We start from the raw sequence: 14,187 nt of genomic DNA, 5'->3' as shown, positions 1-14,187 counted from the left end.
TATATACAGGACCCATAGGGCTCTGACCCCTTAATATATACAGGCCCCATAGGTCTCTGAAACCTTAATATATACAGGACCCATAGGGCTCTGACCCCTTAATATATACAGGCCCCATAGGGCTCTGACCCCTTAATATATACAGGCCCCATAGGGCTCTGACCCCTTAATATATACAGGCCCCATAGGGCTCTGAACCCTTAATATATACAGGACCCATAGGGCTCTGACCCCTTAATATATACAGGCCCCATAGGTCTCTGAAACCTTAATATATACAGGACCCATAGGGCTCTGACCCCTTAATATATACAGGCCCCATAGGGCTCTGACCCCTTAATATATACAGGCCCCATAGGGCTCTGACCCCTTAATATATACAGGCCCCATAGGGCTCTGACCCCTTAATATATACATGCCCCATAGGTCTCTGACCCCTTAATATATACATGCCCCATAGGGCTCTGACCCCTTAATATATACATGCCCCATAGGGCTCTGACCCCTTAATATATACAGGACCCATAGGGCTCTGACCCCTTAATATATACATGCCCCATAGGGCTCTGACCCCTTAATATATACAGGCCCCATAGGGCTCTGACCCCTTAATATATACAGGCCCCATAGGGCTCTGACCCCTTAATATATACAGGACCCATAGGGCTCTGACCCCTTAATATATACAGGACCCATAGGTCTCTGACCCCTTAATATATACAGGGTCATTGGTCCTGAGTAAGGTTGCTATGGTGACGACACTGCATGTCACGGGTCATGATGTGGTCAAATTTCACTTGACCGTTGAGTCATGCCGCTGATGGTCATACCAAACTTGCCAACTGCCAGTCACTAATGGCCTGGTACTCAGGGCTCTATGGTCCCTCTGAAATCAATGCAAATGCAATGGAAAATCAAACCAAACACCTCCCGAGAGCCCCGGCATTCAGAGTTTGAGCGGAATAGGGTCACCTGTGGGCAGCGAGAGCCAGCGAGAGCCAGCGAGAGCCAGCGAGAGCCAGCTCCTCATAGCTGGTTGATGCATGGAATGAAATAAGTGAAATACGTGTTCCTATAAGCCAATGTTGCAGAACATTTCTATAGGCTTTGCAACTGTGAGAGAAAACAGAGTTTTGATGGCCTCTAATAAAAAGAGGAGGATCCCATCAGCTTTTCATAGGCTAGGCCTACTATATTTACTTGTCAACTTTCCTAACATTAAGCACATTGCTTCGCTTTACAACCTACCTGGCTGGCATGAACATGAACCCGGGGGAAAAGCGATTCGCTATTCATGGCCTGTATTTTTCCTCCTGCCCCTGTTCTGACAGGTGCATAAAAAAAGGCCCGTTCTAAATCAAACCAATTTTACACATTATTTAGTATATATTATTATTATTAGTATATATTATATATTATTATTATTTAGTATATATTATATATTATTATTATTTAGTATATATTATTATTATTATTATTTAGTATATATTATATATTATTATTATTTAGTATATATTATTATTATTTAGTATATATTATTATTATTTAGTATATATTATTATTATTTAGTATATATTATATATTATTATTATTTAGTATATATTATTATTATTATTATTTAGTATATATTATATATTATTATTATTTAGTATATATTATATATTATTATTATTATTAGTATATATTATATATTATTATTATTATTATTATTATTATTATTTAGTATATATTATATATTATTATTATTATTATTAGTATATATTATTATTATTATTATTATTTAGTATATATTATTATTATTATTATTTAGTATATATTATTATTATTTTAGTATATATTATTATTATTATTATTATTTAGTATATATTATTATTATTATTATTTAGTATATATTATTATTATTTAGTATATATTATTATTATTTAGTATATATTATTATTATTATTATTTAGTATATATTATATATTATTATTATTATTATATTATTATTATTATTTAGTATATATTATTATTATTATTATTATTTAGTATATATTATTATTATTTAGTATATATTATTATTATTTATTATTATTATTATTATTATTATTATTTATTATATATTATATATTATTATTATTATTATTATTTAGTATATATTATTATTATTATTTAGTATATATTATTATTATTTAGTATATATTATATATATTATTATTATTATTATTATTTATTATATATTATTATTATTTAGTATATATTATTATTATTTAGTATATATTATTATTATTTAGTATATATTATATATTATTATTATTTAGTATATATTTAGTATATATTATTATTATTTAGTATATATTATATATTATTATTAGTATATATTATATATTATTATTATTAGTATATATTTAGTATATATTATTATTATTTAGTATATATTATATATTATTATTAGTATATATTATATATTATTATTAGTAGTATATATTTAGTATATATTATTATTATTTAGTATATAGTATATATATATAGTATATGTTAAGACCAGATTAAATTGAGAACAGTCTGATGGGTGACAATATTATCACTTGCATTTCTTTGTGACTTTTTCAAATAAGGCCTGTATGTTTTAATAAGGTTTGTGTCACAACTAAAGTGTCAAAATAACTCTAGGCATAGCCTGTAGTCCTAGGACCCCTGGAACAGGGTTGGTCAGTCCGTAGCCAACAAAAGCCTAGTGAAAAATGTGTCTTTATAATCCCAGTCATTGCACAATCGCGTGTGAAAACAGAGAATTCTTCAAATGAAGAACACTAATCGGCTTTATAACCGGTGTAGCCTGTCATATAAAATACGTAACCGGGGAAGTGCTTCCTTCATTCACTATTCTATCATTCAATCATTCACTATTCTATCATTCCCTATTCGATTGCAGCCATTCACTATTCTATCATTCCCTATTCTATCATTCCCTATTCTACCATTCCCTATTCTATCATTCCCTATTCTATCATTCACTATTCTATCATTCACTATTCTATCATTCCCTATTCTATCATTCCCTATTCTATCATTCCCTATTCTATCATTCCCTATTCTATCATTCGATATTCTATCATTCCCTATTCTATCATTCAATATTCTATCATTCCCTATTCGATTGCAGCCATTTACTATTCTATCATTCCCTATTCTATCATTCCCTATTCTATCATTCCCTATTCTATCATTCCCTATTCTATCATTCCCTATTCTATCATTCAATCATTCCCTATTCTATCATTCCCTATTCTATCATTCCCTATTCTATCATTCCCTATTCTATCAGTCCCTATTAATCATTCCCTATTCTATCATTCCCTATTCTATCATTCCCTATTCTATCATTCACTATTCTATCATTCCCTATTCTATCATTCACTATTCTATCATTCCCTATTCTATCATTCAATATTCTATCATTCCCTATTCGATTGCAGCCATTTACTATTCTATCATTCCCTATTCTATCATTCCCTATTATATCATTCCCTATTCTATCATTCCCTATTCTATCATTCCCTATTTCTATCATTCCCTATTATATCATTCCCTATTCTATCATTCCCTATTATATCATTCCCTATTCTATCATTCCCTATTCTATCATTCCCTATTCTATCATTCCCTATTCTATCATTCCCTATTCTATCATTCCCTATTCTATCATTCCCTATTCTATCATTCCCTATTCTATCATTCCCTATTCTATCATTCAATCATTCCCTATTCTATCATTCCCTATTCTATCATTCCCTATTCTATCATTCCCTATTCTATCAGTCCCTATTAATCATTCCCTATTCTATCATTCCCTATTCTATCATTCCCTATTCTATCATTCACTATTCTATCATTCCCTATTCTATCATTCACTATTCTATCATTCCCTATTCTATCATTCCCTATTCTATCATTCCCTATTCTATCATTCAATCATTCACTATTCTATCATTCCCTATTCGATTGCAGCCATTTACTATTCTATCATTCCCTATTCTATCATTCCCTATTCTATCATTCACTATTCTATCATTCCCTATTCTATCATTCCCTATTCTATCATTCCCTATTCTATCATTCCCTATTCGATTGCAGCCATTCACTATTCTATCATTCCCTATTCTATCATTCACTATTCTATCATTCGCTATTCTATCATTCCCTATTCTATCATTCCCTATTCTATCATTCCCTATTCTATAATTTCCTATTCTATCATTCAATCATTCACTATTCTATCATTCCCTATTCTATCATTCCCTATTCTATCATTCCCTATTCTATCATTCACTATTCTATCATTCGCTATTCTATCATTCCCTATTCTATCATTCTCTATTCTATCATTTCCTATTCTATCATTCAATCATTCACTATTCTATCATTCCCTCTTCGATTGCAGCCATTCACTATTCTATCATTCCCTATTCTATCATTCCCTATTCTACCATTCCCTATTCTATCATTCCCTATTCTATCATTCACTATTCTATCATTCAATCATTCACTATTCTATCATTCCCTCTTCGATTGCAGCCATTCCCTATTCTATCATTCCCTATTCTATCATTCCCTATTATATCATTCCCTATTCTATCATTCCCTCTTCGATTGCAGCCATTCCCTATTCTATCATTCCCTATTATATCATTCACTATTCTATCATTCCCTCTTCGATTGCAGCCATTCCCTATTCTATCATTCCCTATTCTATCATTCCCTATTCTACCATTCCCTATTCTATCATTCCCTATTCTACCATTCCCTATTCTATCATTCCCTGTTCTATCATTCCCTATTCGAGCAGTTCATCCACAGCTGTCGACTCATTTAAGTAGAAATCTTCATCCAAATTGAGGTTTGTGATCGCTGTTCTGATGTCCGGAAGCTGTTTTCAGTTAAAAGGAACGATGGAGGAAATATGATGGATAAAAAAAAAAAACAGTTAAGATCAGAGCAAAAACATGAATAATAAATAATAAATAATTAATTAATTAAAAAACAATTAGCAGAATTGGTCATGAGCAGTAAATATGGACCGACACCATCCTATTAAATTCTTCAATATAAAATATTATAAAATACAATTATAAATAATGCTACAGGAATTATAAGCAAATCTTATCTGCTAAATGAATTAGCTCACAGCCATGAATATGATATTCTGTTCTTTTGAAAATATGTTTTCTTTATATCATAATGTTCCTTTAGCCCTATAAATAATTTATTTATTGTGAAGGTAGTAGACTATATTGCATGGATTTATTAGACTTTCTTTTAATGTAGATGTTCCAAAAGGTCTGTATCAGTAGATTATGTGTGGAAGACTAGGAGATGATAAACGTGTTTCTGTTCATTAACGGTGAATTACCGTGAGCCCCGGCAGCTATTTGCATGACAGTTACCAGCTGACAAAATGTCATGACCACTACAGCCCTAGTCCTGAATTATAGTGTGTGTGTGTGTGTGTGTGTGTGTGTGTGTGTGTGTGTGTGTGTGTGTGTATGTGTGTGTGGAGACAGTGGTCCCAGGCTCTCTGTCTGTCTGAGGGAGACAGTGGTCCCAGGCTCTCTGTCTGTCTGAGGGAGACAGTGCTCCCAGGCTCTCTGTCTGTCTGAGGGGAGACAGTGGTCCCAGGCTCTCTGTCTGTCTGAGGGGAGACAGTGGTCCCAGGCTCTCTGTCTCTCTGAGGGAGACAGTGGTCCCAGGCTCTCTGTCTGTCTGAGGGGAGACAATGGTCCCAGGATCTCTGTCTGTCTGAGGGGAGACAGTGGTCCCAGGCTCTCTGTCTGTCTGAGGGGAGACAGTGGTCCCAGGCTCTCTGTCTGTCTGAGGGAGACAGTGGTCCCAGGCTCTCTGTCTATCTGAGGGGAGACAGTGGTCCCAGGCTCTCTGTCTGTCTGAGGGAGACAGTGGTCCCAGGCTCTCTGGACATGATGAATAATCTGACGATCCCCAGGTGTGTCTTTCTGATCCCCAGGTGTGTCTCTCTGATCCCCAGGTGAGGTTGCAGCTGTGGGACACGGCTGGACAGGAGCGCTTCAGGAGCCTCATTCCCTCCTACATACGAGACTCTACTGTGGCCGTGGTGGTTTATGATATTACAAGTGAGTGGGGATCACTCACACACACACATACGAGACTCTACTGTGGCCGTGGTGGTTTATGATATTACAAGTGAGTGGGGATCACTCACACACACACACACACATATACTCACACACAGATACTCACACACAGATACAGGCACACAGATACAGGCACACACACACACACACACACACACATATACTCACACACATATACAGACACACATATAGACACAAACACACACACATATATATATATATATATATATATATATATATATATATATATATATATATATATATATATATATTTTTTTTTTCCACCTTTATTTAACCAGGTAGGCTAGTTGAGAACAAGTTCTCATTTGCAACTGCGACCTGGCCAAGATAAAGCATAGCAGTGTGAACAGACAACACAGAGTTACACATGGAGTAAACAATTAACAAGTCAATAACACAGTAGAAAAAAAGGGGAGTCTATATACAATGTGTGCAAAAGGCATGAGGAGGTAGGCGAATAATACAATTTTGCAGATTAACACTGGAGTGATAAATGATCAGATGGTCATGTACAGGTAGAGATATTGGTGTGCAAAAGAGCAGAAAAGTAAATAAATAAAAAACAGTATAAAAACAGTATGGGAATGAGGTAGGTGAAAATGGGTGGGCTATTTACCAATAGACTATGTACAGCTGCAGCGATCGGTTAGTTGCTCGGATAGCTGATGTTTGAAGTTGGTGAGGGAGATAAAAGTCTCCAACTTCAGCGATTTTTGCAGTTCGTTCCAGTCACAGGCAGCAGAGTACTGGAACGAAAGGCGGCCAAATGAGGTGTTGGCTTTAGGGATGATCAGTGAGATACACCTGCTAGAGCGCGTGCTACGGATGGGTGTTGCCATCATAACCAGTGAACTGAGATAAGGCGGAGCTTTACCTAGCATGGACTTGTAGATGACCTGGAGCCAGTGGGTCTGGCGACGAATATGTAGCGAGGGCCAGCCGACTAGAGCATACAAGTCGCAGTGGTGGGTGGTATAAGGTGCTTTGGTGACAAAACGGATGGCACCGTGATAGACTGCATCCAGTTTGCTGAGTAGAGTGTTGGAAGCCATTTTGTAGATGACATCGCCGAAGTCGAGGATCGGTAGGATAGTCAGTTTTACTAGGGTAAGCTTGGCGGCGTGAGTGAAGGAGGCTTTGTTGCGGAATAGAAAGCCGACTCTTGATTTGATTTTCGATTGGAGATGTTTGATGTGAGTCTGGAAGGAGAGTTTGCAGTCTAGCCAGACACCTAGGTACTTATAGATGTCCACATATTCAAGGTCGGAACCATCCAGGGTGGTGATGCTAGTCGGGCATGCGGGTGCAGGCAGCGATCGGTTGAAAAGCATGCATTTGGTTTTACTCGCGTTTAAGAGCAGTTGGAGGCCACGGAAGGAGTGCTGTATGGCATTGAAGCTCATTTGGAGGTTAGATAGCACAGTGTCCAATGACGGGCCGAAAGTATATAGAATGGTGTCGTCTGCGTAGAGGTGGATCAGGGAATCGCTCGCAGCAAGAGCAACATCATTGATATATACAGAGAAAAGAGTCGGCCCGAGAATTGAACCCTGTGGCACCCCCATAGAGACTGCCAGAGGACCGGACAGCATGCCCTCCGATTTGACACACTGAACTCTGTCTGCAAAGTAATTGGTGAACCAGGCAAGGCAGTCATCCGAAAAACCGAGGCTATTGAGTCTGCCGATAAGAATATGGTGATTGACAGAGTCGAAAGCCTTGGCGAGGTCGATGAAGACGGCTGCACAGTACTGTCTTTTATCGATGGCGGTTATGATATCGTTTAGTACCTTGAGTGTGGCTGAGGTGCACCCGTGACCGGCTGAAACCAGATTGCACAGCGGAGAAGGTACGGTGGGATTCGAGATGGTCAGTGACCTGTTTGTTGACTTGGCTTTCAAGACCTTAGATAGGCAGGGCAGGATGGATATAGGTCTATAGCAGTTGGGGTCCAGGGTGTCTCCCCTTTGAAGAGGGGGATGACTGCGCAGCTTTCAATCCTTGGGGATCTCAGACGATATGAAAGAGAGGTTGAACAGGCTGGTAATAGGGGTTGCGACAATGGCGGCAGATAGTTTCAGAAATAGAGGGTCCAGATTGTCAAGCCCAGCTGATTTGTACGGGTCCAGGTTTTGCAGCTCTTTCAGAACATCTGCTATCTGGATTTGGGTAAAGGAGAACCTGGAGAGGCTTGGGCGAGGAGCTGCGGGGGGGGCGGAGCTGTTGGCCGAGGTTGGAGTAGCCAGGCGGAAGGCATGGCCAGCCATTGAGAAGTGCTTATTGAAGTTTTCGATAATCATGGATTTATCGGTGGAGACCGTGTTACCTAGCCTCAGTGCAGTGGGCAGCTGGGAGGAGGTGCTCTTGTTCTCCATGGACTTCACGGTGTCCCAGAACTTTTTGGAGTTGGAGCTACAGGATGCAAACGTCTGCCTGAAGAAGCTGGCCTTAGCTTTCCTGACTGACTGCGTGTATTGGTTCCTGACTTCCCTGAACAGTTGCATATCACGGGGGCTATTCGATGCTATTGCAGTCCGCCACAGGATGTTTTTGTGCTGGTCGAGTGCAGTCAGGTCTGGAGTGAACCATATATATAGACACACCCACACACATATATATATATATAGAGAGAGAGAGAGAGACACACATAGCCACACACACACACACAGACAGACACAGAGACACACACATACCCACAGACAGACACACACACACACACACATAGAAACACACACACACACATAGAAACACACACACACACACACAGACACACACACACAGCCACACACACACACATAGAAACACACACACAGACACACACACACACACACACACACACACACACACACACACACACACACGCAGACACACACACGCAGACACACACACACACACACACACACACACACAGAGACACACACACTTTGTATGCTGTCATTGGTATGACCGGAATCAGGACCCGCTGTTTTACAGGGCTGATATATTATTCCATGGTTCTTCATTAACCCACAGTTATAACTATCACGTCAATCACTTCCTGTAGATTTGATCAGGTTCTTCCTTTATTCTCCATCATAAACTGGGACATCTGTGTTGCGTCAGGTCCCATTGAGGCCATCAGAGACAGTGATTTAATATCTTTGTGAGGAAGAAGGAGCTGTCCTCTTTAGGATGCACACACACACACACACACAGATAAACACACACACACACACACAGAGAGATAAACACACACACCATCTTCTTTAAGACCCTGGGGAGATGAACAGTAAACCTAATTGCTTTCTGAACGGGTGTGTCAAGGTCAAAACAAGTGTATTGATAGTATCAAATACTATCTGAGTAGGGGAGAGCCGGGACAAAGGTAACACTGGGCGAAAGTAACACAGCCATTTTCTCAGATAAGACAGGAGCTGGAACGACATAGCGAAGTCAGCATGTTCCTAATGTAGAGGACGAGCTCCCTGCAACAACAAAAACAGTCCATCCAACCATGTTTCGCCGAGTTGAGTGGTTTTTGAGTGATGTATGAAAAATGAACCCTGTTCGGTTGTAGAGTTGTGTTTCCAAACATCATGTGTTAACCTGTCTAGTGTCTAAATAACAGGTTCCCAACATCATGTGTTAACCTGTCTAGTGTCTAAATAACAGGTTCCAAACATCATGTGTTAACCTGTCTAGTGTCTAAATAACAGAAACATCATGTGTTAACCTGTCTACTAAATAACTCTTTCAGGAATACCTAGGATAGGATAAAGTAATCCTTCTCACCCCCTTAAAAGATTTAGATGCACTATTGTAAAGTGGCTGTTCCACTGGATGTCTTAAGGTGAACGCACCAATTTGTAAGTCACTCTGGATAAGAGCGTCTGCTAAATGACTTAAATGTAAATGTTCCCAACATCATATCTAAATAACAGGTTCCCAACATCATGTGTTAACCTGTCTAGTGTCTAAATAACAGGTTCCCAACATCATGTGTTAACCTGTCTAGTGTCTAAATAACAGGTTCCCAACATCATGTGTTAACCTGTCTAGTGTCTAAATAACAGGTTCCCAACATCATGTGTTAACCTGTCTAGTGTCTAAATAACAGGTTCCCAACATCATGTCTAAATAACAGGTTCCCAACATCATGTGTTAACCTGTCTAGTGTCTAAATAGCAGGTTCCCAACATCATGTGTTAACCTGTCTAGTGTCTAAATAACAGGTTCCAAACATCATGTGTTAACCTGTCTAGTGTCTAAATAACAGGTTCCCAACATCATATCTAAATAACAGGTTCCCAACATCATGTGTTAACCTGTCTAGTGTCTAAATAACAGGTTCCCAACATCATGTGTTAACCTGTCTAGTGTCTAAATAACAGGTTCCCAACATCATGTGTTAACCTGTCTAGTGTCTAAATAACAGGTTCCCAACATCATGTGTTAACCTGTCTAGTGTCTAAATAACAGGTTCCCAACATCATGTGTTAACCTGTCTAGTGTCTAAATAACAGGTTCCCAACATCATGTGTTAACCTGTTCCAGGTTCCCAACATCATGTGTTAACCTGTCTAGTGTCTAAATAACAGGTTCCCAACATCATGTGTTAACCTGTCTAGTGTCTAAATAACAGGTTCCCAACATCATGTGTTAACCTGTCTAGTGTCTAAATAACAGGTTCCCAACATCATGTGTTAACCTGTCTAGTGTCTAAATAACAGGTTCCCAACATCATGTGTTAACCTGTCTAGTGTCTAAATAACAGGTTCCCAACATCATGTGTTAACCTGTCTAGTGTCTAAATAACAGGTTCCCAACATCATGTGTTAACCTGTCTAGTGTCTAAATAACAGGTTCCAAACATCATGTGTTAACCTGTCTAGTGTCTAAATAACAGGTTCCCAACATCATGTGTTAACCTGTCTAGTGTCTAAATAACAGGTTCCCAACATCATGTGTTAACCTGTCTAGTGTCTAAATAACAGGTTCCCAACATCATGTGTTAACCTGTCTAGTGTCTAAATAACAGGTTCCCAACATCATGTGTTAACCTGTCTAGTGTCTAAATAGCAGGTTCCCAACATCATGTGTTAACCTGTCTAGTGTCTAAATAACACGTTCCAAACATCATGTGTTAACCTGTCTAGTGTCTAAATAACAGAAACCCCACCTCTTTCAGGAATACCTAGGATAGGATAAAGTAATCCTTCTCACCCCCCCCCCCCCCTTAAAAGATTTAGATGCACTATTGTAAAGTGGCTGTTCCACTGGATGTCTTAAGGTGAACGCACCAATTTGTAAGTCGCTCTGGATAATAAATGACTTAAATGTAAATGTTCCCAACATCATATCTAAATAACAGGTTCCCAACATCATGTGTTAACCTGTCTAGTGTCTAAATAACAGGTTCCCAACATCATGTGTTAACCTGTCTAGTGTCTAAATAACAGGTTCCCAACATCATGTGTTAACCTGTCTAGTGTCTAAATAACAGGTTCCCAACATCATGTGTTAACCTGTCTAGTTCTAAATAGCAGGTTCCCAACATCATGTGTTAACCTGTCTAGTGTCTAAATAACAGGTTCCCAACATCATGTGTTAACCTGTCTAGTGTCTAAATAACAGGTTCCCAACATCATGTGTTAACCTGTCTAGTGTCTAAATAACAGGTTCCCAACATCATGTGTTAACCTGTCTAGTGTCTAAATAACAGGTTCCCAACATGTGTTAACCTGTCTAGTGTCTAAATAACAGGTTCCCAACATCATGTGTTAACCTGTCTAGTGTCTAAATAACAGGTTCCCAACATCATGTGTTAACCTGTCTAGTGTCTAAATAACAGGTTCCCAACATCATGTGTTAACCCGTCTAGTGTCTAAATAACAGTGATTAGGAAAACAACTAAAAGTGTTATTTTCAACCCGGTTCCCCACTAGTACCCAACCCACTTATACAACGTTAACATCAATAAACACAATCCCATTTGTGTATATTCATGTTGCACAGTATGTCTGTATACTTTGTTATGCTCAACTATTTATATGTCAAAACTCAACTTTAAAAACGAGATGATATTTGACCAACTACTTTTTTTTGTTGTTGCTTCTGCTATTCCTCAAACAGATGTGAACTCCTTCCAGCAAACGTCCAAATGGATCGACGACGTCAGAACAGAGAGAGGAAGTGATGTCATTATCATGCTAGTCGGCAACAAAACAGACTTGGGAGACAAGAGGTAAGAAGTGTTATATTCAGTCACTCAGTTCTGGCTGCAGCCTAAATGTGCACCCTAGGGCCTGGTCAACAGTAGTGCACTATGAAGGGAATAGGGTGCACTATGAAGGGAATAGTGGGCCATTTGAGACACACAGTTTCAAAGCGCTGCTCCTAGACTACATTACTTCCTTTTACTGGCACGATTTCCATGGTTACGTCTGGTGCAGCGGTCCGTGTCTCTCTCTTTTGAAAAGGTCTTTTGGGTCTTTGGGGATCCAATCAAAACACAAGTTAGTTGCGACACTGTCAGTCTGTCTCTACTCTACTTCCGAGTGACCTGGTGCCTCGTCACGCCTGAGCATATTCCAACTGTAAGAGAGACCTGAGAGAGAGAGAGAGAGAGAGAGAGAGAGAGAGAGGTATACATTGAGACAAAGATAGAGAAAGAGAAAGAACAAGAGAGTGAAGGAGAGAGAAGGCCAGATACACAGAATAACAGAGATAACCATGGAAATATAACAGGTGAGAAGACTGTAAACACCGGGGGTAGTCTGAAAATTCCCGGGGGTAGTCTGTAAACACCAGGGGTAGTCTGTAAACACTGGGGGTAGTCTGTAAACACCGGGGGTAGTCTGTAAACACTGGGGGTAGTCTGTAAACACCAGGGGTAGTCAGTAAACACCGGGGGGAGTCGGTAAACACCAGGGGTAGTCAGTAAACACCGGGGGTAGTCTGTAAACACCGGGGGTAGTCAGTAAACCAGGGGGAGTCAGTAAACACCGGGGGTAGTCAGTAAACACTGGGGGTAGTCAGTAAACACCGGGGGTAGTCAGTAATCACTAAACACTGGGGTAGTCAGTAAACACCGGGGTAGTCAGTAAACACCAGGGGAGTCAGTAAACACCGGGGGTAGTCAGTAAACACTGGGGTAGTCAGTAAACACTGGGGGTTGTCAGTAAACACTGGGGGTAGTCAGTAAACACTGGGGGTAGTTAGTAAACACCGTAGTTAGTAAACACCGGGGTAGTCAGTAAACACTGGGGTAGTCAGTAAACACTGGGGTAGTCAGTAAACACAGTAAAACACTGGGGTTGTAGTAAACACTGGGGGTAGTTAGTAAACACTGTAAAACACTGGGGTAGTTAGTAAACACCGGGGTAGTCAGTAAACAAACACTGGGGTAGTCAGTAAACACTGGGGGTAGTTAGTAAACACCGGGGGTAGTTAGTAAACACTGGGGTAGTCAGTAAACACTGGGGGAGTAGTAAACACTGGGGTAGTCAGTAAACACTGGGGGTAGTTAGTAAACATCGGGGTAGTCAGTAAACACTGGGGTAATCAGTAAACACTGGGGGTAGTTAGTAAACACTGGGGGTAGTCAGTAAACACTGGGGGTAATCAGTAAACACTGGGGGTAGTCAATAAACACTGGGGGTAGTCAGTAAACACTGGGGGTAGTCAGTAAACACTGGGGGTAGTTAGTAAACACCGGGGGTAGTCAGTAAACACCGGCGGTAGTCAGTAATCAGTAAACACTGGGGGTAGTCAGTAAACACCTGGGGTAGTTAGTAAACACCGGGGGTAGTTAGTAAACACTGGGGGTAGTCAGTAAACACCGGGGGTAGTCAGTAAACACTGGGGGTAGTCAGTAAACACCGGGGGTAGTCAGTAAACACTGGGGGTAGTCAGTAAACACTGGGGGTAGTCAGTAAACACTGGGGGTAGTTAGTAAACACCGGGGGTAGTCAGTAAACACCGGGGGTAGTCTGTAAACACCAGGGGTAGTCTGTAAACACCAGGGGTAGTCTGTAAA

General features: G+C 39.5%; 1 protein-coding gene across 1 annotated transcript in view; it reads left to right on the top strand.

The window, feature by feature from the left end:
* LOC135564480 (ras-related protein Rab-6B) overlaps positions 1-14,187 on the top strand; it is a 246,876-nt gene that overhangs the window by 144,600 nt on the left and 88,089 nt on the right. Inside the window, exons 4-5 of the mRNA XM_065009490.1 lie at positions 6,023-6,128; positions 12,282-12,393. Coding sequence (XP_064865562.1) covers positions 6,023-6,128; positions 12,282-12,393 — 218 coding nt within the window. The remainder of the gene's footprint in view (positions 1-6,022; positions 6,129-12,281; positions 12,394-14,187) is intronic.

Source organism: Oncorhynchus nerka, linkage group LG25, assembly GCF_034236695.1.
Source record: "Oncorhynchus nerka isolate Pitt River linkage group LG25, Oner_Uvic_2.0, whole genome shotgun sequence".
Lineage (NCBI taxonomy): Eukaryota > Metazoa > Chordata > Actinopteri > Salmoniformes > Salmonidae > Oncorhynchus > Oncorhynchus nerka.
This window is presented reverse-complemented; position numbering and strand designations above follow the sequence as displayed.